Below are 27518 nucleotides of genomic sequence, written 5' to 3'. Positions count from 1 at the left end.
GAGATTTTTATATGAGTGAAGGAAGACTAATAGCTTAGACCCTGCATTGGGCAGCCTTTAAGAAATTATCTTCCCTGTGCACTTGAAACTATCACAACATTGTTAATCAGCTATACTCCAATACAAAATAAAAAGTTTAAAAACAACAACAACAGCAAAAAACCCTCTCCCGTTTGATATGTGAATTGTGGGAGAATGAACCCCTCTACTTTTGAGACTTTTAAGTGTCAGTTTGAAGCAGGAGTTATGGGATCAAACAAACAAGGTTTGTAAAGCAAAGAAGCACAAATGTGGTATCATTTTGTTTGTTTGGTGGGTTATACACTTTGGTTCCAGGAGTATCACTTTAAATTTTTCATTATTAAAATTTTCATCTTATGTATATGAAAATATTTTTGGATGAAATGCTATGATGTCTGGGATGTTCTTCAAAATTATATAGGGTGGATTAAGTGAAGTCTCTCAGTCGTGTCCGACTCTTTGTGACCCCACGAACTGTAGCCTACCAGGCTCCTCCCATGGCATTTTCCAGGCAAGAGTACTGGAGTGGGTTGCCATTTCCTTCTCCAAAGGATCTTCCCCACCCAGGGATCGAACCTGGGTCTCCCGTATTGTAGGCATACGTTTTACCGTCTGAGCCACCAGGGAAGTCTGTAGGGTGGATGGGTGGGAGTTAAAAATGAAGTAAGATGTGCCACATGTTGATAATTGCTGAAACCCAGTAATGGTGATGTGGAAGTGACTTCCACTATTCTGTTTTTGTGTGAGTTTGAATTTTTCTTTGATAAAAGTTAAATACGCTGCCTCATCTTTATAGATTCAGCCTATCCTTTTGCCTTGTCTCACTTTGTGAAGGTTTTATCCCCTCTCTACGAGACCCACAGGGACAAGTATTCATCTGCATTTTACTGATAAACTATTGCATTTAACTTCTCTGATCCTGTTAAGGGATTTATCCAAAGGTAAACATCTGTTTAGCAGCAGATTTAGGACTAGAACTCCATGTTCTTTTGACTTCTGAACTAGTATGTTCTACCACCTAATTAAGTGAGTTTTTAAATTTCCATTAAGAGATTGTTAAAATTCAGAGGAGTTCTCTAGGGACTTGGATCTTGGAAACATAGTCTTCACTTGGTTGCAGGTCTGACAAAGTGAGATTGCCTTTGTACATGCTATTTCTTTTGCGCTTAATGTTTGTTCCCACCCTCTAGCTCACCAGGTTGACACCTGCACATCCTTCAAAGCTCAACTTCTTCCCCCACACATATACTCTTTGCTCCATTCCAACAATCATTCCCTCCTTTGCACCAATTTTGTATCTTATTCAGTTTTTGTATTTCATATATCACAATGAATTGTAAATATGTGTGTGTGTGTGTGTGTGTGTGTGTGTGGTTTTCTCTAATAAACTAGAATCACGGACTGTGTTTTATGAAACTTTGGGGCCTTGTACATAATGACAACATCTAACTCATCTCACATGCTAGTAAAGTAATGCTCAAAATTCTCCAAGCCAGGCTTCAGGAATATGTGAACCATGAACTTCCAGATCTTCAAGCTGGTTTTAGAAAAGGCAGAGGAACCAGAGATCAAATTGTCAATATCTGCTGGATCATTGAAAAAGCAAGAGTTCCAGAAAAACATCTACTTTTGCTTTATTCACTATGCCAAAGCCTTTGACTGTGTGGATCACAATAAATTGGAAAATTCTGAAAGAGATGGGAATACCAGACCACCTGACCTACCACTTAAGAAATCTGTATGCAGGTCAGGAAGCAACAGTAGAATGGGACATGAACAACAGACTGGTTCCAAATAGGAAAAGGAGTACATCAAGGCTGTATATTGTCACCCTGCTTATTTAACTTATATGTAGAGTACACATGAGAAATGCTGGGCTGGAAGAAGCACAAGCTGGAATCAAGATTGCCAGGAGAAATATCAATAACCTCAGATATGTAGATGACACCACCCTTATGGCAGAAAGTGAAGAACTAAAGAGCCTCTTGATGAACATGAAAGAGTAGAATGAAAAAGTTGTCTTAAAGCTCAACATTCAGAAAACTAAGATCATGGCATCCAGTCCCATCACTTCATGGCAAATAGATGGGGAAACATTGGAAACAGTGAGAAACTTAATTTTGGGGGGATCAAAATCACTGCAGATGATGACTGCAGCCATGAAATTAAAAGAGGCTTACTCCTTGGAAGGAAAGTTATGACCAAACTAGACAGTGTACTAAAAAGTAGAGACATTACTTTGCCAACAATGGTCTGTCTGGTCAAGGCTATGGTTTTTCCAGTAGTCATGTATGGGTATGAGAGTTGGACTATAAAGAAAGCTGAGCGCTGAAGAATTGATGCTTTTGAACTGTGGGGTTGGAGAAGACTCTTGAGAGTCCCTTGGACTGCAAGAAGATCCAACCAATTCATCCCGAAGATCAGTCCTGAGTGTTCATTGGAAGGACTGATGTTAAAGCTGAAATTCCAATACTTTGGCCACCTGATGCGAAGAGCTCATTCTAAAAGACTCATTCGAAAAGACCCTGATGCTGGGAAAGATTGAAGGCAGGAGGAGGAGGGGATGACAGATGATGAGATGGTTGGATGGCATCACCAACTCAATGGATGTGGGTTTGGGTAGACTCCGGGACTTGGTGATGGACAGGGAGGCCTGGCGTGCTGCGGTCCATGGGGTCACAAAGAGTCAGACATAACTGAGTGACTGAACTGAACTGAATATGTAGTTATTCAGCAACTCCCACATGGCTAAAACCAATGGTAGAAGCAATAGACACATGAACGATATATGGGAGCCAAAATAAATACCCTGGGCTTGGCCAGTTTGTGCATCTGAGGGGTGAGTACTTGGATGTGGTATGAAATGGTGGTGCTGTGGGGAGCCTTTTTTTCTTTAGAAACCAAGTCCTGTTATTCAGGGATCTTCATTTAAATACCAGAGTGATTGCCAATCCATGTAGAAACTATCCCAAGATCCAGTCACTTACACTTTTTTTTTTTCCCAATAAAAGCTGACCTGTAGGATCAGATGGAGGTAGTGAAGGTGAGAAGCAGGAGGTGTGTAACTCATACAGTTACAGTAACTTCCTGCAGTGTGTAATTCATATAGATACAGCAGATTGCTTATCATGGTGGAGGAGGCCCACAGGATGGAAGGTGCAGTACCACACAGATAAGAAGACTGTTTATAATACTGGATATTAAAGCTGCTGTATAGCCCAGGTAACTCAGCTCGGTGCTCTGTGATGACCTAGATGGGTGGGATGCGAGGGTCAGGAGGGAGGCTCAAGAGGGAGGGGATATATGTATACTTATAGCTGCTTCACATTTTTGTACAGCAGAAACTAACACAACATTGTAAAGCAATTATTCTCCAATTAAAAAAATACTAATAATATGCATACATGCTCCTACAATGTGATCTTAGTCACTTTTGAAGGAACGCCTTCTTTTTCTGTCCACAAATGAATGCTCATTAAGAACTAGACATATTTCTGAAAGGAATGCTTCACAAAACTTTGAAGAAGGTGTGGTTAACTTTAATCTTCTTTGTCCTGAAAAAGAGGAGTGGGCTTTCACACATACAGTTTTTAAAGCCACTCATCATAGAGGGAATTCAGCCCAATTTAATAAAAAAATAAAATTTAGAATGGAATGAACTCTATATCTTCTCCCTATCCATTCTGCACCACTCAACATGCCCAATGTCACTGTGAAAACTGCCATTTCAAAGCCTGTGGGGATCTTATCCTCCCAGGTCAGGCTGGGACTCGACGGTAAACAGGAGGCACAGACAGGGCAGTGTAAAGGCAGCTTTAACATTTTCAGTGAAAAGAGCCAACTTGTTTGTGGGTTTGATTTGCTTTTAATAACAAGCTCCCTCAACCAAAACTGATGAATTGGCGTAAGAACAAGGGTACAAAAGGAACATCAAGGGGCCTTCCAAAATGCTAACCCAAGGATGAATTCTCTGCTTTGGGTGGCCATCATTTTATCCCTTGGAACCAGGAGATAAAAAGATGCAAAGCTTTTAATATATGCTGCCTGAATATATAAAGGAACTGGTTAGACCATGTGGCCCATGGTGATGTTGTTTTAATACTTTATAATCATATTCCATACTTTAAACAAATGCAAAGTCTGCCACATGCTGCCCTTCAAAGGTAATTTCACTGGACACTGAATTGAAAGTAATCACAGATACAGAATAAATAAAGCCCCTTCTGGGTAAACACCAAAGCATTTTCCACACAGTGTTGCATTTTAAAATAGCTAACTTTATTATCAGTGAAAAGATAGGCACAAAGTGGATTCAAACCTGCTTAACTTTATTGGAACTAGCTCAGTTGATTACAGAACAGGGTCTCCATCATTATGGGGCCACATACATTTTAAATCAAAGGTGATTCCTGTCCAGCCATCTGCCAACCTCAGCTATCCATTCTGCAAACACATGCCATCAATCACAAGGGAGTCCAGAAGGAGGTTTGATGGCTCCACGTAACTCATTGTTGCTACCAGAGAAAAATAAACAAACTCCCAGCACTTGTCTAACTGATGATGGATGGTACTTGGAAGATATATTTCCAAGGATCATGGCAGGCCGAAATTGGTGGCAATTAGCCCACAGCTGATGCCTTCCTTTGAAAACATGTTCAGCAAGACTGCACACATTTTAAGTAACACATTCCAAATGTGAATGAGCAATTGAGATAATGAGATTGCATGGCTAACAGACAAGAGAATATCATTTATAAAAGTTAGTGCATATGTATACACTTGAAGCTGCCGAATTATGAGTGGTTAGGCTCTTGATAAAAAAGTAGTCTGCACAGTCAGTTTGTTCGTTTCCCAACTGGTATCCCCACCCACTCTGTAAAAAGAAAAAGAATGCACGACTGGGCTCTTGGTGTGTTTCCTATGGCAGATGACATCAGATATTTTAGATTCCCACTATCCTGTCGTCCTGAAGCTCAAAAGCAGCATTGAGAATAAATCCTTCATTAAAACAATAATCAGATGCATGGTCTTAAAAGACAGCTCAAGCTAGTTTTATTTAATAAAAAATTGTTAATAGGAATTTTATATCAAGTAATGTTTATTCTAATGAAGTTTTTCTGTACATGGGACATTGGTATACAACTGACTCAGAAGGTCCCCAGAGACCACCAGGCAGTACAAGTTAAGACAACAAGGTCACCCTCCTATCCTGAGGTGCCAGTAAAATGCATAGATAAGTGGGAGTCCAGAAGAATCCCCCAAATGTTATTACTTCCACACAATCATGAAAAGGTGACTAACTTGAGATTTCTCCCATAAACCTGAATTTTTAAAATTACACCTATTAGAGATTTTCTGAAAAGGCTGGATCTATCCTCCCAGTAAACAGAAAACACTGACATGGACTTCTTCCATCTCTTAGATGTTCCGTATTACTTTAGCAAATTACCTGGGATTAAAAACTGAACCAAAAGGGACTCCCTCTGGTGTGAGGGGGCAGAGAAGTTGTGAAAAGTTCAAAATAGTAGTTGGCCAAGAACTTCCTCTTTTCCTCAAAATATAGGAGTCTAAAGAGATGGCTGCCACACAGTGTGGAATGTATGACATTTGTCACCTTACAAAATGTGATTAAAACGATGGCTCCCAGAGCTAGCAAAAGCTTGGCAATGTGTCATAATCATGAAAGGAGTAGATGAAATGTTGGTTTCTTCTTTTTCTTTTCTATTTACTTGAATAGAAAGTAGCAGTCCTGAGGTTTGCTACTTGTTGCTTCTATTACGTGAGGGTTTCCCCCCATGACTAAATGGTAGTATGAGTGAGTATTAACACAACTGCACTTTTAATTTCTATTTGGGGTTCAGTTGATGACTGAGGACTTGTGTAGGATGATCACTTCATTTTTGAAAATTTCAGTCAAGACTGGCTGAAAAGTCACATCACCTTCCCTCCTGTCTCTCCCTCACTACAGACAAAATAATTCCTTTGAGGAACAATACAAAAATGTTGTTAAATATGCCATTCCTACATTCACAGAGGAACCCTGTAAAATGATCTGATACCCAAACCCATAGCAAGAGAAGTGAGGTTGATTTCTTAGGGGGATGTTTCACGTGACTCTGTTGAAATAAGGATCAGGAAAGCAAAAACCTTGCAAAAGGCACTGCAGGAGAAGCAAGGAATTCAAAACGTTGGACAAATTACTCGAGCCAGGGACATTGTCCAAAACGCATGTGCCCTGGACCATGTTGGTGTTTCTTCTTAAACTGGGGCATTTTGTATAGAAAAAATGTTTCCCAAAATAAGGATGGTAACTGGCAGAGTGGAAAGCTATAGTGTGTGGTCTTGAAAAAGTCACTTAACTTCTCCAGGTCTCAGATTCCTCATTACTAAAATGAGGGGGGTAGGGCTATATCGCTAAAGTTCCTTCCAGCCACTATGCCTCACAATGTAATATATCAGGCCTACTCTTCTATTAATCTGATTTCTAGCTAACACATCCCCAAACCCCTATCCCCCCCACCCTTATCTAACACCTCCCTTCCTTCCCTCACCCCCCACCCAATACCCCTGAAAACTGATCTTAATGACATTGTCTGTGGATCTGTCACCTTAATGAAGGGCAGAGAAGTGACACAGAGCAGAGACCTGTGGCAACAGACAGCCCTTCTGTGTCCCTAGAGGCCACCCAAAGGCAAAGCTTGGGCTATGGCCTCGTTGGTCCCTGCCCACATGTGTGTTTCCTGCTGCTCTCCAAAGGTGTTCCAAGATGGAGTCACTGGCAGTGAGAAGAGGTAGCTGAGAATAGTGCTGCAGCCCCCTCTCCCCCGACTGCAGCACAGTACTTTGGGCTTCTGATGCTATTCCACTGGAGGTGAGAGCCAAATTTGTCTTTTAAGACGTATGGGAAGAATTTGGGAAAACAACACGAGTTATTTCAACGAAGTCACCAGAACTTCAAAGCCTTCAACCTGTCAACAAAAATGCTTCCTCATTTTGCCAATGATTAGCAATTTGAGACTGGTGACACAGCCAGTGAATTTGTGCTGGAGAAGAAATAAACACTAAGCAGCTTGGTCTCAGGAAAGGCAAGCAAGCTGTGTTCCTGGCTCCACACAGACTACACAAGTCTGCATACAGCACCTCATGCAACTGTCCGTCAAGGCCTCAGATGGTCTAACTCCCTAAGACAGAAGTTGTGCATCACTCAGCTAATTTACTCTCCTAGCATCTGAAAGCAATATATTAATTATCCAAATGCATAAATTACTCCAGAGTATATATATGAATGTTTGAACCTCCACGAGGGGAACCAAAAGAACCCACTTCCAAAGCACCACTGAAATAAAAGATAAACACAATCTCCTGGCCCAGGGTAGCTGGGAAATTGGGAGGGGGAAATTAACTCCAGCACCCTTCCACAGCCCAATACTCCCTAACTTTTCTCCAGTTTACACAGCTTCTAAAACTATTCCCTTTCATGAGCCCAAAGCAAGAGCTCTCTCTGGATGCTGCCTAGGTGGTAACCATATAAAACAGCACACACCTCAATCCTCTCTGGCTTCCCACTTCTGAACTACATGTTACACACTGTCTTCCAAACATACTGTGCTCTTCTCTAAAAGAATGATCTGGAATATGGAAATGTGAAACAAATTTCAGCACGTTGAGAACATTGATGTATATCCAGCTATTAACAGTCCTAGTAGTTGTATAAACCCAAACAATAAACTTTAGAGCACATTCGAATGGATCTGGCTTTAGAGGTACTCCCTAAGGGTACCAGAACAGACTGGAGTTCGTATGGTATCACCTAAGTACTATGTTGATTCAATAAAAAGTTCCTTTAAAAAAATCCCCTCCCCCAACCCTTGTCCTCACCCTCAAAATAAGAACAAACAAAAGGGAAGAATGATTAAAAGAATTCTTGCTGATACACTGCAGCTCTTGATTCGACTGTTTAGATGAGATATTCCACCATCTCTGTATCAGGCTCTTGTCCCAGGATCTGAACAGGAGTTTTTCTTTCCAGAGTATTGGAGTGAAAAACAGAGCCATCTAAATGGAAATAAAGGTTTAGAAAACACTTAGGAACAAGGTGAAAACTCACATTTTATCCTCATTTAAAAAATTATTTTATTTATTTTTAATTGAAGGGTAATTGCTTCACAATATTGTATTGGTTTTGGCCATCCATCAACATGCATCAGCCATAGGTATACATCCTCATTTCTTAAAAAAAAAAAAAAAAAAAAAAGTTTTAGCCACACTGTGTAGTATGTGGGATCTTAATTCCTCTACCAGGGATCAAACTCACACCCCCTGCATTGGCAGCTCAGAAACACTCAGAATTTGAGAAATGGCTTTAGAGCCCATATTAAAGTCTACGGCAAAGTAAGATTGGCCCACTACCCTCAGCATCTTGTTCATCTGAGCATTTACTGTTACTTGGAGAATGACTTTGCCTCATCCCCATTCCTGTCCTGGAGAAGTCCTTGACAGGCTCTCTGCCCTCATCTCTTCTGATGAATCTGCTTTAGCACTTGAAAAGGCTAGCCCACATGACCAACTGTGCCTACACATCAGGCCAACCCACCAATCCATAACTGAGGGCAAAACCCCGAGCTACCTGACCCAGAGAATCCTTACCTGGCTTATCCGGATTGCAGCTCAGGCTTGGTGTAGACAAACGGCGTGGTCCAGAACCAGTAGCTGGACTTGCAGGAGCCTCAGCCTGAGTCAAAGCTGGAGCTGGAGCTGGAGCTGGAGGAGCAGCCGCAGTCGGAGCTGGAGTTGGTGCCTGAGTCTGAGCCGGAGCAGAAGCCTGAGCCGCTGCCGGAGCTGGAACCGGAGTCGGAGCTGGAGCTGGAACCGGAGCCGGAGCAGCTGGAGCAACCTGAATGGTGGTGGTGGTGGCGGTGGTGGCGGTGGCGGCGGCGGCAGCAGGAGCAACAGTAGCCGTGACAGCAGAGGCAGTAGCTGGAATTGGAGCTGCGGCGGCAGCTGGAGAAACGGCAGCAGCCAGAGTAGCAGCAGCAGTTGCTGGAGACGGGGTGGTGGCGGCAGCAGTGGCTGGAGCAGCGGCAGGAGCGACAGCCACTGGAGCAGCAGCTACCATGGTGGTGGTGTTGGTGGCAGTGGTGGCAGCGGCTGCGGCAGCAGCAACTGGAGCAGGAACAGAGATGGGAGCTACAGCGTTGGTTTTGTTGGATTCTACTCCCCGTTCCGTTTGGGTGCTGCAGTCCCGACTGCCTGTCTTCGAGTGAGCCGACAGCAGGGGAGTCGAGGGCGGCACAGGCGAAGGGGTGGAAGGAACTGACTCCACACGGTAGTCTCCACCCAGGAGGATACCTACCAAGGAAAGGAGGAGAGAACTTAGAAAACTATAGGCTCTTCCAATAGACACCTGATAACCTCTTCTTCCTTGCAGGAGGTTCAGGAGGAAATAGGAACAGCTCCAAATTCTTTCCTTGGGCCTCCAGTGAACCCAGGAATCAGTTTGTCAGGCACCTCCCACCAGGGCTGGCTCAAAGTTTCTTTCAGACTGGGCAGATCCCTTCTGGTTTTCGTTCTCTAACTCCCAGCACAACAAATTAAACCTTTATGTGTCCTGGATATCTGTTTTGATTTATTTTTCCAATGGTGATTGATTTCCAACAAGTTGTCAGAATGCTTCTGCTTGGTTCCACTTGTAACTGACACTAGCCATTAGCAGACAGCTGAAAAGGACTGAGACAAGGATTCTGTGGTCGCAGATGGGTGTGATAGCAATTGCATGATCTAAGGCTCTCATCCTGACCATGGTCCCCCAGATACCTACTCTAACCAAAGGACACTGCAAGTGTCAGAGGACCAAGAGAGGTATTGGAAGCAACAAAAAGAGATAAAATAAAAAAATATAAAGAGCTTGTTTCCTCAGGCTCTAAAAAATGTGCCTCGTGGTATCCACAAAAGTTCTGGGGTTTTGAATAGAGAGGAAGGAATGGACAGGAATGGAATTAAAAAGTACATTCTGTTCTCAGAACATTCTGGTAACAAAAACCTGCCACCCAGCTCCACTTAGGTTAACTAGAACTCTGCGTCCTCCTATTATATGGGAGGAAAGAACACAGAAAAAGCTGGAATTCTGAAATGTTAAATGACACAAAAGCCACATGGGCTTTGCACAAAGCCAAAGGTTCCACGTGGCAAAAGCCAAAGCTGAGAATTTTTAAGAGGAAATTGACGTTATCTTCCTTCCCAAAGAGAACTTGGGATTCTTATCAGCCTGTGGCTTTAGTCAGTGTTCTCTCAGTGACACTTCACACTGTCTACTAAAGATGCAGTCAGCCTCTCGGGATGACAAAACTGAACCTGGTGTATCTTCCTCTCTAGAATCAAGACCATCACTCCTTCTCATTGCCATGTGGGCATGTATCCAAGTCAGGGTTCTCTCTAAACATGTCACTTTAATCTGCTGTGTTTACTGTTGTTACCTAGGCTCCCCTTCCAGCTCTTGTCATCCCGCTTCTCTTCCATGATGGGGGTGCCAGTCAGGGTTGAAGAATGGGAGAGCAAGCCTGATCCAGCATTGGAAATGGACATCAGAGACTTTGCTGGCCGCATGGATGACAGCTGCTCTGTCTTACTTGGCTCCTTCCGGGAACGCTGCTGGAGTACTTTGATCATGGCATCCTTCTCAATAATCTGGGCATGGAGGGTCTTAATCCTAAGAGACAAAGACAAAAAACGTATAAAACATTGTTGCCACCTCTAGGTTCTGATCTCACTACCTGCATGGACTTGAGCTTCTGTTTTCTTTTTCTAAAAAATCTTTTTGGCTGGCCATGCTGTCATGGTATGGGGATCTTCAACCAGGGATTGAATCTGTGGCCCCTGCAGTGGAAGTGCAGTTTTAACCACTGGACCGCCAGGGAGGTTCCCCATTATCTTTTCAACTAAGGGGTGGTCTACTTATTTTTGAGTTGTAAGACAAGACAGTGTCTTGCAACAATTTTTAATGCACACCCAAATGGGCACAGCAGAACATCCAGGAGTTATTGCTTAAACCTTAGGAAGCCAAAGAAAAAGCATCTGTGAAAAGAAAGGCTGTATATGAGAGAGTAAACTGATGCAGTGGGTACCAGAGATAAGAATCTGAGTCAATGGAAATGATGAGTCAGTCGATGAGAACTTCTAAGAATGGGCTACAACTTGGACTAACAAGTAAGTGACCATGAGCTTATGAGAGACATCAGATACCCTATCTCCCAGTCTGAGTGGATGCTCTTTTGCCAGGCACTTTACTGCACCACAGAGTTAAGGTGCAGTCCTAGAAAGAATACCCCAGAGTGCAAATACTAACAATTAAATTCTGGCAGAGGGCCTATGGAAAGCAATTACCAAGGACAATGAGGAAAGCAATATTACTTGGAATTCCAGAGTTAGAATAATCGAGGTAAAGGTCATTCCATCTCAAATCCTAAATAACAGGCTGGGAGCGGGGAAGGGGTGGAGGAGGTTGCCTAATCAGGTGTCCCTGCAGTGAATGAAGATGCTTGCTCTTCCCTACTGACCTATCTGGTATCTCTGCATCAACTTGCAGATCCACCAGAGTCCAGATCAGCATTTTACCTGCCCTCCATGTCAAGGCAACGCTTGTTAGCCATCAAGATTTCTTCTTCCTCCTTCTGGATGCGAGCTTCTAGAGCCGTGTCATAGCTGGTATTAGGAGAGTGGCTGATGACTGTTGTGTCCCTGGGAAGGAAAATGGCAGTGATGATGATGGGAGGGCAACAAAATCGATGAATCCTATCTCCCTCCTAAGTCAAACGTATTGTCAGAAAGTCCTAAACTGAAATCAAATTTATCATGAATGGTGGCTTTCTGGGTGACTTACGGAATCAGTGATGGATTCTATGAGAGGTGCACAGGCTTGCCTTCAGAACTACAGACACTCTCCCAAAACCTCTGGCAGAAAGTCCCTTCAAGTTTTTAGATCATGGCCGGGCAGTAGGAAGACATTTATATTTTGACTTTATAGTATTTATATTACATATGAGAAATGCCCACTTTATTCTCATGACACTCATGGAGGGGAAAAAACTAGACTTTTTTTCTGAAAACTCTGAAGGAAGTCAGAGAATGTACCAAATTGCTGTTGCTACATTCAACAGCAGTAACTCTACCTGAGTGTTTGCTAAAAACGAACTCTAGACATGTCAACAGACCAGTTCAGGTAGGGCATGGGAACTGAGTGAGACGCAGGGCCTTTGAGTCAGTGCCACTTGATTCCTATCGAAGCTACATCTGAAACATTCTAGTGCCAAATCAGTGAGTCCCCCTCAACTGACTAGTCTCCTGCCAGAGTCCCAACTGCCTGAGGGACCATCATGTTCCATCTGAAAGTGTCTCAGGCCATTAACTCAAAGAGTAACTAACAAGGAGAAAAGTATGTGTGTGTATGTGTATGTGAGAGAGGTAAGGGGTGGGGGGGAGACACGGAGAGGAAGGGAAAGGATGTAACCCATAGATAAGGCTGATGTATAAACAGTGCAAGTCAAAGGCACATGGGAATCCTATATCCTCCTGATGAGTGATATTATGCATCTTTCTTTAGTTCATTTAGAACTAGTGATAGAGAAGAGGAGGAGGAAAACTGGATCTTACTTGAGTAACTTGGAGGGAAAGAAAAAGGGATTAGAAAGAATGTTGATGTAATCACATTGGTTTTAAAGAAAACCAGACAATGGGCTGAGAAAACAATGACCGGCTCTGCTGTGTCATACTTCCTCTGAGAATGAGGATCTGCATGAGAACTCCAGGCATCTTTTGTGCTGGCAGCTAGTTATGTCCTGAGAGCTTAGAGACTGACCAGTGCAGATGGCAGTGAAGGGGCAGGGGAATGAAGAGGCAGAAAGTTGGTATTAAAGTTGGGATACTTTGGAGAGCTTCTGCAAAATTACAGTTCCCCCAAATGCTTGCCCCTTATGCGTGAGGTGGAAACAATGTACCTGAATTGTGAAGTAATTAGAGAACAAGAAGGGAAAGGACCACATTGGCTTTCATCATTTGCTAAATTCAAAATATTTTAGCATCTTAGAATTCTACATTTGCCCTAGTGCAGTTCACTTGCTTGTAATCCTACTGGGAATGGCCCCTGTGTCCCGAAGTACGCAAGAGAAAGCAGCGTTGTGTAGTGTTGAGAGCACAGACCCTGACTGTAGACCCCGTCAGGGTCAAGTTCCACTTTCCCAAGTCCTCTGCCACTAACAAACTCTAAGAGCTCAGGAACTGGTTAAATGCCCTAAGCTTCAGTCTCCTTGTATGCAAAACTGAGATAATAATTATACCCATATCTCATGGGATGGGGGAGGGGAGGGATAAAATGAAAGTATACATATAAGACATGCAGTGCCAGGCACAGGAAAATCCCTCAACAAAACTATCCATTATTAAGAGAGAAAAGTATAGGTAGAAAGAGAATTGCCTACAAGAGAGTATGAGTGAATGAATTCCTGCTCTAGGTATGACCCTGGAGGAGTTCCCCGCAATGCAGAGTTCCCATGTGATGGCCTGGCTCTGACACTGGGGACTTGAGTTTGCGGTCTGTCACTGGGGGAGCCAGTGCTGGCTTCCTGCCACTTTCATTGCATAAAAGACCATTTTGGGGACACAGAGCTCTGCCAGCTAATTGATATGGACACTGTGAACTCCTCAGGAATGGAGCCTGAAAATGTGGGGCACTTAGTGAATTCCTACAGAGCTGCCAGGATGGCCTTCAACATCAATCTTCCTTCTAGACCAGGGCTACCAGGCCAATGGCTTAAGCCAAAGCAAGCAGGCACTGCACTGGAGGGAGCAACTTGACCTGCTAACTTACAATACTCTGACCGTACCCAGTAGAGAGATACTGGACTTGAAATGACAACCTACGGACCCCAAACCCAGATATGTGAATTTACTATCCTGTCTCAAATTCTTAAGTAAACTGTTTCTGGCATCTATCCTTTCAATCATCTCTCTCCTTCCTCTGTCTGACAAAGTTATCCCTGTCACATTACTTACATTGCTTTCTAGAATGTCACCCATGACCTCCTAATTAAAACATCTAGTGGCCTTTTAAACTTCAAGGCCATCTTTTCCTATCGGTAGTAGCCTTTTGTTTATTTAACATGGGAACTCAGCCATGAGTAGAGCACTGTGTTTGAAGTTCCTGGGAGGCTGGAGAGTGAATGGACATGGATAAGACTAGTATCTGAGTGCAGGGAACTTGCAAGGAGGGGGGAAAAAAGTAAAGAATTAATTACTACAGAAATGAGTTTGGACTTTATTCCAATAGGCACCGAAGATTATTAGAGCTTTTCAAAGGGAATGAAATAATCCAGGCTGTATTTTAGGAAGATAGCTTTATCTCTGCTGAAATGTGATGAAGAGATGAAAGGAACCATAACACCAGAATCAGGCAGGCCAGTCAGAAAGGTTATAATCCCAGCAACAGATTTTGAAAATGGGACCCAGTGAAGTGCACAGGAAATGGAAACAGGCTACAGGAGGCAGAATTGCTAGAACTTGGAGACTATTTAAATGTGGGTGTTAGGGAGACGGAAGAATGAATGAGGACTTTGTTGTTTCTAATTCAAATGACTAGAAAGGATGGCATACTGCTCTATTTCTGTGATAGGAAACCAAGAAGAACTTTTCTCTCTCTCTCTTTTTTGGAAAACATTTTGAGTTTTGATTTTAGTTACAGTGGAGTTAAAGTATCTTATTGAATAGCCATGACAATATACAAGTTGTTGAAAATTCTAACTTTAATCTTAGAGATGTCAGAGTTACTATTTGAAGCTAGAGTAGAGAGCAAGATAACAAAGACAGAAGGTAGAATGAGAGGAAAAACCGAGAAAGGAACTGGAGAAAGATCTCCACAATGCAAGATTAGGTAGACATGCATAACGAGTGTGACCAGCTTCTACCCTCTGCTATCCATTTCTTTACTTCCCTCTTTCCCAGATGTACTTAGTCCCAAATAAAAGTGAAACACTGCACATTTGGAGAACAATAACAACCTAATTTAGTAAGTGCAAAGAAATAAGTTACATGGTTGATCAGGTGTGTTTTATCTTTTTATCTTTTTGCTGCTATTCAGAAATAGATCACCATTTGTGAGCTGAAACTAAAAATCTGCACTGCCAAATTGGTTCTTCTTAGATGAACTCCTACTTGCTAGTAATTTCCCTCATCTACATTAGGCATCTAGAGAGGAATCTTTAGGAACACAATAATATGAAGTTATAATGTAGGCTATGTTATTGAGATTATTTATAATAGTCTAAGAAACTAAATAAACCTCAAATAGTAACTCTCGAAAGGGGATAATCCCTATTTCACCACCTTTGAAATCATCCTGTATGGGGCACAGCAGAGTATAGCAGTTAAGATGTCAAAAATGTAGATTTAAGTCCTGGTTCTTCTGCTTTTTAGTAGCTGTATGATCTTGGGGGTAGTCTTTCATCTGTCTGTGCTTCAGTTTCCTTGTCTACAGAATGAAAACTAGTACTTCGTTCAAAGAATTATCATTAAGATAAGCAATAATTGTAAAGCACTTAAAGAATATCTTATAGTTAAACACTGCATGTGATTTCTTGCATTGACAGCTTTCCCTTTGACAAGAGATGTTTCATAGAATCAAAGTGCCAGAATGGGTATAAACAGAAAACCTAATGTCTTCTCACCTGAGGAAAGACAGATGTCTATTTTTGTATTAAAAATCTGTATTTTATTATTCACTGTGGCCAAACACTGGAAACAGTCTCAAAATCTATCATCAAATGAATGCATAAAGTGTGGTACATCATGTGATGGAACACTACTCAGCAATAAAAAAGCAACAGACTATTAATATACACATTAACTTAGAGGAAGCTCAGAGTAATCGTGCTGAGTGAAAGAAATTTAAAAAAGAGTACATACTATATGGCCTTTTTTAAAATATGACATTCAGGATTTTCTGCAAAAACAAACAAACTTTTTGGTCAACCCAATGTTGGGCAATGTTGCAAGTTTGTCCAATGGAAAAGGCAAACTTACAATGACAAAGAACAGATGTTGTCTGGGGTCAGGCATGGGAGGAAGGGATCCAGTTAAAGGGGCATAAGGACACTTTAGAATGTGTCCTCTATTTTGATGGTGGATACATATACAATAAGATCTTACATTATTGTATATCATTACCAACATTCACCAAACCAGACACTTAAAATGAGTAGTTTTTAAGTATGTAGCTAATACTTCAATTGAAAAAAATTCTGAAACTACCATTGACACCACCAAAGCAATATTTCCTAATCATGAAACCTGTTATTTACCTATGAGCTATTATATTAGGAATATATTAAGTTTGGGATACTAGCAGAATACACAGAAGAAACCAAGCAGGCCATTACAATGTGACACTAGACTTAAGGATTTAAGTTGTAGACTGAGAAATCATTTCTGTCCTTCTTTCATTTCTTTTCTCCTTCTTTCATTTTTTGTCCTTTCTTTCCTTCCTTTATTTCTCAAAAATATGTTGAGCACTTTCCATCTGCAGCCAATAGCCTAGGCACTTAAAAATTATTCTGAAAGAAAACAAGATATAAAGGCTTTACTACAGAAAGGGGCAAAGAGCAGAACCTTGGTCAATACATTAAGGATTGGGAGGAGGGAAAGTGAAATCATTGGAGAGGAAATAAATGGCAAGAGAAGTTGGAAGGGAAGGCAGAAAAGCACACAGGTTCTGAAATAAAGTTTTCTGAATGCCAGTTTCCAAATCTGAACTCTCATAAAGAAAGAAAGGAGGAAAAGGAGACCAATCTCCATGGCAGAGCATAAGATGCAAATATTTGGAAAATAGTATAATCTTAGCAATAGAAGGGTCTGGAGGAATCACCTAGTCCAATTCATTTTACAGGAATTCAAATACAATCTCTCAATCTCTCCTGTGGGTTGTATTAATAGGCATGCAAAAGGTACACAGTCCAGATATGGAATGTTTGTCCAGGGAACTATTACAAAGTGTTCCTACTAGGTGGGAACTGGCTGCTTTTTATCATTAAATGATAAGCATGCACATTTTACTGAAAATAGTGATTACATGGAAACTTTCTACCTGGTGATTTAAAGGAATTCAATTTAAATTAAATCTCTTTTACGGGAGCCAACAGACTCTGGAAAGAAATTCATCTGAAAGGGGATTCTCCCCATATTCTAAACTTTCCAAGCAGGCAGGAATGGGGTAGTTTCTTTATATAAGGCCTCCAAATGACAACCTCCTACGTTTTCTGAATTTTGACCTGGAGTTTATTCGGAAGTCAGTTTCAATAGCAAACGTCCCAGCACCAACATTTTCTCACACAGCACACCTTCATGAGCTCTAGCTTTCTAAGTTTCTGCCCAAAGATGACAAAAATGCCCTCATCTCCCTTTCATCGTTAGGGTTTCCTGAACAACCTCTGAACAAATAGTGGGCACAGGTGTTTTCTTGGGAACCAGCAGCTAAAATTATGCTTCATTCTGCTTCTAAGCTGCCTACAAACTTCTTAACCATCCTCCAGCATAGCTGCGGCTTCTATGTACTCTATTACTACACTGGCATATACTGAGCATACTGTTCTCAGAAGAACAAAGAAAAAAGACAGGTAAGCTTAAGCCCATGAAGACCTCAAAATCAAGACACAGGCAATTTGTTTAAGGTTTATAGGGGAGTATGTGAAAACAGACAGATCACATTAGCGAAATGTAAGCCATCTTCCTGAAGCACTGGGAATAGATTTACAAACCACCAGTCCAGCTTTTAAGCATTGACCTCCCTCTGATTTGGCAAGAGAAGGACTCAAAAATAAATGTATCCACCGCCCCCTCTACACATATTCCAGCCCAAGTCTGGCAAGCGCTGCCAGGCTCTGCTGGCTTACCGCATTTAGGAGAATGCTAAAACAACACCAAGATTTTTAATAACTTTCTGTGTAGAGACCTATCTGGGTGCAATATGCTACAGCCTGCCTTAGCTACCCAACTCCAGACCATGCCTCTGCCTGTATCTCCAACACACACCATCTCCTGATTCAAATTTAGTTTTTGTTTCTTTCCCAACAGATGATTACAAACAGCAGCAAGACAGACAAACTGGATAAGAGCACAGTGTCCTCCAAAGACCAATAATAAACATTTATAACGAGAAGAGGGGAAACACATAAAAGGCAAAAAAAAAGAAAAAAAGAAAAAGCCTCCTGCCACTTTCTCTCCCTTACCAAATGGAATGTGACTGCTTACATGTGATGAACTCAGGGACACTGAGAATGTGGGCTTCAAATATAGACCTTCTCAAAGGGCACAGACAGATTCGGGTTCAGTACAACCTTCGGCATACCTTGGAGGAGCCAGAGCTATCAAATGGCAGTAGCCACTCCTGAGTGACATTTAGTTTTGGAGTGGCATTTCTCTTGAGAAGCTTTCATTCCAGTTCTGGGGCTAAACAAAGAAACCTACACATGTGGCTCAAAAAACCTGAGGCCCTGGGGAAAGAGATGTACACAACTTGATCCTGTCTGCAATTGTTTGGGCTCCTGAGAAAAGCTGAACTATGAGTCTAGAAAGTTCATCAGTAACTTGAATTTTCAAATCCCGTACCCGCAGCCCCTACAGTCATTCAGTCTCTGCATATGCTGTGCGGTGCTAGTCGCCCAGTCGTGTCCAACTCTTTGCGACCCCATGAACTGTAGCCCACTAGACTCCTCTGTCCATGGGGTTTCTCCAGGCAAGAATACTGGAGTGGGTTGTCATGCCCTCCTCCAGGGGATCTTCCTAACCCAGGGATCGAACCCAGGTCTCCCGCATTGCAGGTGGATTCACCATCTGAGCCACCAGGGAAGACCCAGAATACTGGAGTGGGTAGCCTATCACTTCTCCAGGGGATCTTCCCAACCCAGGAATCAAACCAGGGTCTCCTGCATTGTAGGTAGATTCTTTACCAGCTGAGCTACCAGGGAAGGCCCAGTCTCTGTAGAACCAGATTAAAAAAAAAAAAAAAAACTAAAAAAAACACACTTAGGCAGAAACCAAGAAAAAAGAACACAACATGATGGGGGGGGGGGAATAAACACTGGAAAAACTATCGCTCGGTTACTTTTCTGTTGTCCCCACCACTCCTGCCCTTCATGCCAAGATTTTACCAGCCAACTACTTACCTCTGAGCAGCTACAGTGGCCGCAGCATCCAGAGCAAAATGTCTCATCACATTCTCCTCCAAGTACTTCTGCTCCCACTTAGTCATGTCAGCTTCCAGGGCCAGGATCCTCTCTTCCTTCTCACGAAGGAGTTCCATCAGTGCAGCGGCATTGTATTCTGAAACGTTGGTGGGCTGAGAGCTGCCCTGGCGCTGTTGGGGGAGATGCCGAGACCTCTGACATTACTGAGTTAGGACCGTGGTGGGACGGGTCCCATTTGAAGAGCCCTTATTTTTGGACATGATTACTGCCCAAGCCACTGCAGTTTGGACTTCAATTCAGAAGCTAGGGAAATTCCTAGGACTTTCTACCTTAGGCTTGAGTATGTGAATCTGGATCATAAAAGGAGCCTGCTGTATCAAATTGTCATGCTGCTCAAGAAAGTGGATCATAGAAACAGAAATTAAAAATCTGGGATTTGATCTCTACCTTTCCCCTAAACTTGTGTGATCTTAAGTGAATCATGCCACCTTTCCTGGGTCTTGATTTTCTCTCATCTGAAATTGAGGAGATAGGGGGCTTCTCTGGCAGTCCAGTGGTTAAGACTCCACGCTTTCCACTACAGGAGGTATGGGTTCAATCCCTGGTCAGGGAACTAAGTTCTAAGATGCCAACCATGGGGCCAAAAAAAAAAAAAAAAGTGAGAAGATGTATGGCTAAATGACTCTAAAGACCATTTCCAATCCTAAAATGTTCCAAAATCTGTTTGTATAGCATCTTTACCTCTTATAAGGCATTAAGGATTATGCTGCGCTAGGAAGCTAAGGAAGCCGACTATGTCTTTACAATTGGGAGCCACTCTGGGGTAAGACCAGGTGGGGTAAGAGTGTATTTTTGGTTCTCATGTCAGACACTATCTGACAAATGGGCAATCAGGAGCCATCTCACTTTCTGGAAATTGTCCATACCTGCTGGATTCGGAGGGATTCCAGTTCTCTTTCCAGTCGTGTCCGGAGACGGTGCTCCAGCTGCTCTCGCTTTTCACATGCTGCCTGGAGCTGTACAAGAGCCTGCTGCATCTTTTCCACCTTATCTACATACACTTGCTTCTTCTTTAGCTGAAAATCCAGATTGGGAGAAATGCAAGATGGAAGGAAAAGAACAACAGGGTCAGTTATACAGAGCCCCCCAAATCCAGCCCTATGTTTACATCTCTTCCTGTCCAGCTCCAGGAAAGAATGAATGGCAAGAAGATACTTCGTGAGTAGAAGGCTGCCTTGTGTTGACCATACAGAGAATGTCTCAGCAGATAGGAATTAGGAGCTCCTTTTTCATCTCTCCCTCTATCTATGTTTTCCCCAAGTCTATTTCTATCAAGAGAATCTTTGCTAGCAAGCTCCTAAGATTCCCATCTGTAGATGTCCTCACCTCTTCCCTTCTTGAAACTGTAATATTCTGAGGGAGGAATATCTTATTTTGGTCATTATATTGGGGGAATGCTGAAGAATGAAAGGGGGCTCCCCAGGGATAAGAGTTTAATTTGGAATGGAAAGGAAGCCCCTTTATATAGCAGTCTCCCCTTCAAGTGGGTGGTCAAAAGGGTGGTCAACAAGGAGGCCAGAATTGTCTTTCTGAACTCTACAGTCCTAGTAATTACTCAGTGTCATCACTACTGTGCTCCTGGAACATTTCTGCCCCTCAAAAGTTAAGGTGCCACGCAATGGTTCAAAAGTCTTTAGTCTCTTCATTGATCAGCACTGTACCACCAGTTCTATATTAAAAGAACACAGGTCATTTGCGATTTCTGCCTCACTCATGAGCCTGAGTTGATAACATTGGACTGTAATCTTTTAACTTTCACTCTGGGACCTTTAAAGATATCTAAAGATGCCAAATAATGAATCAAAGCTAAGACTAAATGAGATCACATATAATTCTTCCTCTTTGTAAGTCTATGAACCATAACCAAAAACAAAAGCTGAAGCGAGCTGGGACTAAGAGTTTGAATTCTTTGTACCCTTGTAACTTCCAAGGCAAATTCCATCATGGAAAATCCCTGATTCCATTGGAAGGAAGGAATGAAGAGAATTTCAGAGCTTTTAAAAGAAGGCATATAGACCCTGGGGGCTCAGTGGTAAAGAATGTGCCTGCCAATGCAGGAGATGCGGGTTTGATCCCTGGGTCAGGGAGATCCCCTGGAGAAGGGAATGGCTACCCACTCCAGTATTCTTGCCTGGGAAATCCCCTAGACAGAGGAGCCTGGTGGGCTACAGTCCACGGGGTTACAGAAGAGTCAGGCATGACTTAGCAACTACACTACCACCACCACCAACATACAAACTCTCAACATCTAAGAAGATAGGGGAAAGTACAACCTTCCCAAATTGTTAGGAATGAGCAGATGATGCTCCTTAATACTTAAAATGCTAGTGGGAGTGCCTCTCTTGCTAATAAAATCAACTCATGGACTCTATAGCAGAAATTCTTCCCAGCTGTTCACATCTGTTATTATTATTTTCCTGAAATCTCACTACAAAGATTTAAATGTGAAGATATTACTGATAGCATGGTTCAAAGGAAATTCAAGAATTCAGCTCAACTCTAACTTTCCAACAAATTCCCAAGACCTTGAGATACCTACAGTTTCAATGTTAAAAGGTTACCCACTTTACCAGCATTGCCCCCATCCAGTTAGCTGGAGCCAAGCCAGAAGAACCAACCTGACTCCCTCATTGCAGAAACCAGGCAACAGTTTCAAGGCAATGTGTCCAAATCACTGCTCTCTAGAATGTCCAGTTAGACAATGATGGCACATGCCAATTGGGAACCTCTTCTTGTCTTATACCTGCTCTCTCTCCAAATTAGAATCACTGAACTTTCTCTAGGTAGAAGAAAACTTCTATTTTCCTACCAGACTTGTGTTATGCTTTGCCTAGGTGACTGGGAAAACCTAAAAAATTTGCACTACACTTCTTGACATTTCCTTTCATTCCAAGGTCTAGTTCAATCTAGCCTTGTAAACCATTTGAGGCGAGTTTTAAGTCTAAATGCATTAGACCTTTGCCTAGGATATAAAAGAAACAAAAATTGCCATTCTCTTTCTCTTAATAAGCTTAAGCCTTTCCTTCCTAGGATATGTGACTATTTGTAATAGCAAGGACTAGGGCAATCGAGACCTTTAGGCCATGGACACCCCTGCCTTTTTGCTAAGCTTTGAGTAATTGGAGAGCAGAAAATATCCTCTATCCTTCACCTTTTGGGTTCCATAGTTCTGATGAGCTATTTAAAGCTGAATGCATTTATTTGTGAATCACTCTGAAAACCCTAGGGGAGCCGTGCAATGTTAACGCAGAGAATGTTAACTATAATTACTGAGGCTTACAGCAGTTATACTTAAAGGCAATTAAAGTTAGATAGCATGCAGTTCTTGCCTTGATGGTAAAGTACTGCAATGTAAGCTCAGAGAACTGAAAAATAAGCAGTCCAGGGCTAGGTGTCTTTCTCCATGCCTTGTCTTTCTTCAGAAAGGTACCCTCAATGTCTTAGCTAAGGAATCCCCAGCAGAAGTCACTGAGCCAACCCATCTGGAAGGGAAAAGCAATAAAGGCCTAGAGTTTTCTGAGTTGGCTGAAGACAGTTATACAAGTCAGACAACTTCCACAAGCAGGCTAAGAAAAATCCCATTATGTTTTGTCACTGGGATGGTTTTCCACAAGGTACCAGGACCTCTATTGTTGGCATAACTCTTCTACTTTCTTTAAAAGAAGAAACAGTGCAGCTCAAACATAAACACCAAGAAAGTCAGTGTTAGTTGCTCAGTCCTGTCCCACTCTTTGCAACCCTATGGACTGGAGCCCGCCAGGCTCCTCTGTCCATGGAATTCTCCAGGCAAGAACACTGGAGTGGGTTGCCATTCCCTTCTCCAGGGGATCTTCCTGACCCAGGAATTGGACCCATGTCGCCCACATTTCAGCCATCTGAGCCATCAGGGAAGCCCTATAAACACCAAGATCACCTAGTAAATGCTTAACCCCTAGATAATTTAGGATACAAAAGGACAACTGTTAGATACTACCAGTGGATACTACCAGTGTAAGACCCTATAAAGATGCACTCAATGAAGTCAGCAATCTTCAAGGTTGCATATTCTATGTTTTCTAGGTCTGATCTATATACAGAAAATAACACAGGTCTATTAAGCTTATTAACTCCTCTATTATCCTAGACTTTATATGCTTTATTTTTTCCTTCATCATGGTAAATCCCCTTTTATTTTCTGCCTCTCTTCTGTAAATCTATCTCATATGCTAAGCTCCTCAAATGTTAGCTCAGTAATTAGGACATCCTAAGTCCCCAACTTCACATTTCAATGCCATCAGAAATGTCAGTGGTTCCTTCCAGGTAAATAGAGAGGCCATACAGGAAAGTGGTTAAGGTCATGGGCTCTGGCCTCAGGCTACCCAAGTCCAAATCTTGGCTCTCCCACTTAATAATTTTATGAAATCTGAAGAAAGCTACTTAATGTCCCTGAACTTCCATTTACTCATTCATCAGTAGCATAAAGATGATGATAATTCAATATACCTCTAGAAGGAACAAATCAGATAAAAATGAAGTGCTTAGTAGAATGTCTGGTACAAAAAGTAGTCAGAGTTGTTTTTCTGTTTTAAAGAAAAAGTTAATGCCAAGTCGCACATGCTCTTGTCCTCTCAACTTGGAACATTCACTCCAGATAGCCTTGACATGGTTCTCATTATCTCAATAACTCTAATTATCACATCAATAAGGCATTAAAAACATAGCCATTTTGCCCCAGGAAGGCATATAACAAGGAGACCTCAAACCCCTTGTGGAACAGAGCTTCACGTATCTTCAGAGGGTAAGGCCTTTCATTGGAGATACAATTAGAAGCTGTAAGGACACCATATTCTCTCAAAATGATACAATTTGGAGGGCACTTCTGCTTTATGAGAAATGTTTTTGTTGTTGCTTAGTCACTAAGTCTGACTCTTTGTGACCCTATGGACTATAGCCCACCAGGCTCCTCTGTCCATGGGATTCTCCAGACAAGAATACTGGAATGGGTTGCCATTTCCTTCTCCAGGGGATCTTCCCAACCCAGGGATTGAACCTGAGTTTCCTACATTGGCAGGCGAATTCTTTACCACTGTGCCACCAGGAAAGTCCGAGAAATAGTTTACCTAGAGTCAAAGGTACTGTTTAAATAAAGACACTTAGGCAGACGTCATTTCCTGCCCCACCGCACACATTTGTACACACACATCAGAAATTTCCATTTGACAGTAAAGGTAAAGGAGCAAGGTGGCAATCAGGAGACTTGGGTTCTAGTCCCACCTCTGCTCTTAATGGTAATTTCCTTCCCTGTTCTCCCATTTGTAAAAAATGAGAGAGGTTATCAGTTCAGTTCAGTCGCTCAGTCATTTCCGACTCTTTGCGACCCAATGGACTGCAGCATGCCAGGCCTCCCCGTCCATCACCAACTCTCGGAGTTTACCCAAACTCATGTCCACTGAGTCAGCGATGCCATCCAACCATCTCATCCTCTGTCGTCCCCTTCTCCTCCCGCCTTCAATCTTTCCCAGCATCAGGGTCCTTTCAAATGAGTCAGCTCTTCGCATTAGGTGGCAAAGTACTAGAGTTTCAGCTTCAACATCAGTCCTTCCAGTGAACACCCAGGACTGGTCTCTTTTAGGATGGACTGGTTGGATCTCCTTGCTGTCCAAGGGACTCTCAAGAGTCTTTTCCAACACCACACTTCAAAAGCCTCAATTCTTTGGTGCTCAGCTATCTTTATAGTCCAACTCTCACATCCATATATGACTACTGGAAAAACCATAGCCTTGACTAGACAGACCTTTGTTGGCAAAGTAATGTCTCTGATTTTTATTTTATTTTTTTTCCTTTTTTTCCCTTTTTTTTTTCCTTTTCTTTCCCATCACAGAGGAGATGTCTCTGATTTTTAATATGCTATCTAGGTTGGTCATAACTTTCCTTCCAAGGAGTAAGCGTCTTTTAATTTCATGGCTGCAGTAACCATCTGCAGTGAATTTGGAGCCCCCCAAAAATAAAGTCAGCCACTGTTTCCACTGTTTCCCCATCTATTTGCCATGAAGTGATTGGACCTGATGCCATGATCTTAGTTTTCTGAATGTTGAGCTTTAAGCCTACTTTTTCACCCTCCTCTTTCACTTTCATCAAGAGGCTCTTTAGTTCTTCTTCACTTTCTGCCATAAGAGTGGTGTCATCTGCATATCTGAGGTTATTGATATTTCTCCAGAGGTTTTGGGGGCCAGCTAACCAAAATGGTCAGCAGTGGGCCAAATTCAGCCATGCTCAGTTATTTACATATTGGCTAGGGCTGTCTTCCTGCTGTAATGGCACAGTTGAGCAGCTGCAATTGCAAAAGAAACTATACGGTCCACAAAACTGAAAATATATACTTTCTGGTCCTTTACAGATAAGGTACCTGCCCTCAGAGTGATTTTCAAACTGTTCCAGAGTCCTAGCATTCTAAGGAGTGCTTTAGAAGCCACCTGCGATTAGTGAGTTGTAGCAAGTGACTCCTCTTTTATTTATTTTTGGCTGTCCTGGGTTTTTGTTGCTATGCATGGGCTTTCTCTAGTTGTGGCAAGGCGGGGGAGGGGGGGCTACTCGCTAGTTGTGTTGAATGGGTTTTTCATTGTGGTGGCTTCTCTTGTTGTGGAGTACAGTCTCTAGGCATGCAGGCTTCAGTAGTTGTAGCATAAGGGCTCAGTAGTTGCAATGTTTGAACTCTAGGGCAAAAGGGCTTTAGTCATTGCAGGGCATGGGCTCAGTAGTTGTAGCTCACAGGCTCTAGAGCATGGGCTTCAGTAGTTGTGGAGCATGGGCTCAGTTGTTCAGCGGGATGTGGAATCTTCCTGGACCAGGGGTCCAACCCGTGTCCCCTGCATAGGCAGGTGGATTGTAAACCACTGGACCACCAGGGAAGTCCCCTCTTTTATGTGTTTTATAATGACAGTTCTATATAAAACTTCATTTCAAAAGAGAGACTGTTACATCTTTGAAGATATATATAATATCCAGTTGACCCCTGAACAGCACAGGGGTTAGGGGTGCTGACTCTCCCTGCAGTCAAAAATCTATGTATAACTTTATAGTCAGCCTTCCATATATGTGGTTCCCCTATATCCAAAATTCCATATCCATGGATTCAACCAACTGGAGGATCATATACTACTACAGTATTCACTACTGAAAAAGTCTGCATATAAATGGATCTACACAGTTCAAATCAGTGTTGTGCAAAGGTCCACTGTATATATATATTCTTGTGCTTTGTTTGCCCTAAAGAATGGGCTTCTCATCTTATGTCACTTCATCATCTAGTCACACTTGACACTTTAACATGGTTAAATATAATAACTTCAAGTTCCTGAGGAGCCCCTGGTACTTCAGCCCTCACTGCCTTTGGATGTGGAATTCTCTCCCTTAGGAACACCTTGCCCACTAGGTTTTAACAAGTTAAGGAAAAAAAAAAGAAAAGCAACACTAGGATAGATGAATGATCTCTCAAACTCTTTCAACTCACAAACCTTTTATGAATCTAAGCTTCCCTTTTTCACCTTCATTACTGACTGGTAACTAAGAGGACTAGACAAAATGGTATCCTAGAATTCTGTATAGGCATATTCTTGGAGTAAAAATAAAATAAAGGTCCCGCCTTATTTTATATGTATATAATACATGTAAGAGACAGAACATATAAGGTGTGTATGCTCCACAGGATCCTAGATGACTTATTTTCCTATGTCTTCAGTGTTCGAGGAAGTGAAAGTTCATGTGAAAAGTTTCTAAAGCCAAGGAAGTGGCTCAGGTCTAGAGACGAGTACCCAAAGACCCCTAGAAGAAGCCAGGTAAATCCATCATTTAAACCATAAACCAAATTCCCTCTGGATATTCGGTGAATGGGGGAACTCACTGCATTCAATCAAGTTTTCTTATCCAACACCAATTTTCAAAAACCTGTTAAAGTCCCCCCTTCCCTTTCTTTCCCTAATCCTATGATCTCCTCATGTGGTTCCTTAAATCATTCTTACTTTCTGCCTTGATCTTTTAGACCCACCTTCTCTTCCAATTTGTCACCTCCTGCTTTACCTCAAAGGTCCAATCTATGGTAGTTTACTCTTTTACCTCTATACTAATGATTCTTAACTGGGGATGATTTTGTCCCCAGGGAACATTAAGTGTGGAGACATCTTTGATTGTTAGATCTGGAGGTAGGTTGCTATTGGCAATTTGTGAGTGGAATCCAGG

General features: G+C 42.2%; 1 protein-coding gene across 5 annotated transcripts in view; it reads right to left on the bottom strand.

Moving 5' to 3' along the window:
* Positions 1-6579: 6579 nt before the first annotated feature.
* Positions 6580-27518, bottom strand: part of AMOT (angiomotin) — a 61493-nt gene continuing 40554 nt past the window's right edge. For 4 of the 5 annotated variants that reach the window (XM_065915887.1, XM_065915886.1, XM_065915888.1 and 1 more), the window contains 6 exons: positions 20171-20320; positions 19224-19414; positions 11632-11754; positions 10494-10726; positions 8668-9369; positions 6580-8076 (listed from right to left, as the gene is read on the bottom strand). In XM_065915887.1, coding sequence (XP_065771959.1) covers positions 7979-8076; positions 8668-9369; positions 10494-10726; positions 11632-11754; positions 19224-19414; positions 20171-20320 — 1497 coding nt within the window. In that variant the 3' untranslated portion in view covers positions 6580-7978. Of the gene's footprint in view, positions 8077-8177; positions 8251-8667; positions 9370-10493; positions 10727-11631; positions 11755-19223; positions 19415-20170; positions 20321-27518 lie in introns of those variants that run through there. The other variant, XM_065915890.1, reaches the window with a different exon arrangement.

The sequence above is a fragment of the Muntiacus reevesi genome, chromosome X, assembly GCF_963930625.1.
Source record: "Muntiacus reevesi chromosome X, mMunRee1.1, whole genome shotgun sequence".
Taxonomy (NCBI): domain Eukaryota; kingdom Metazoa; phylum Chordata; class Mammalia; order Artiodactyla; family Cervidae; genus Muntiacus; species Muntiacus reevesi.
This window is presented reverse-complemented; position numbering and strand designations above follow the sequence as displayed.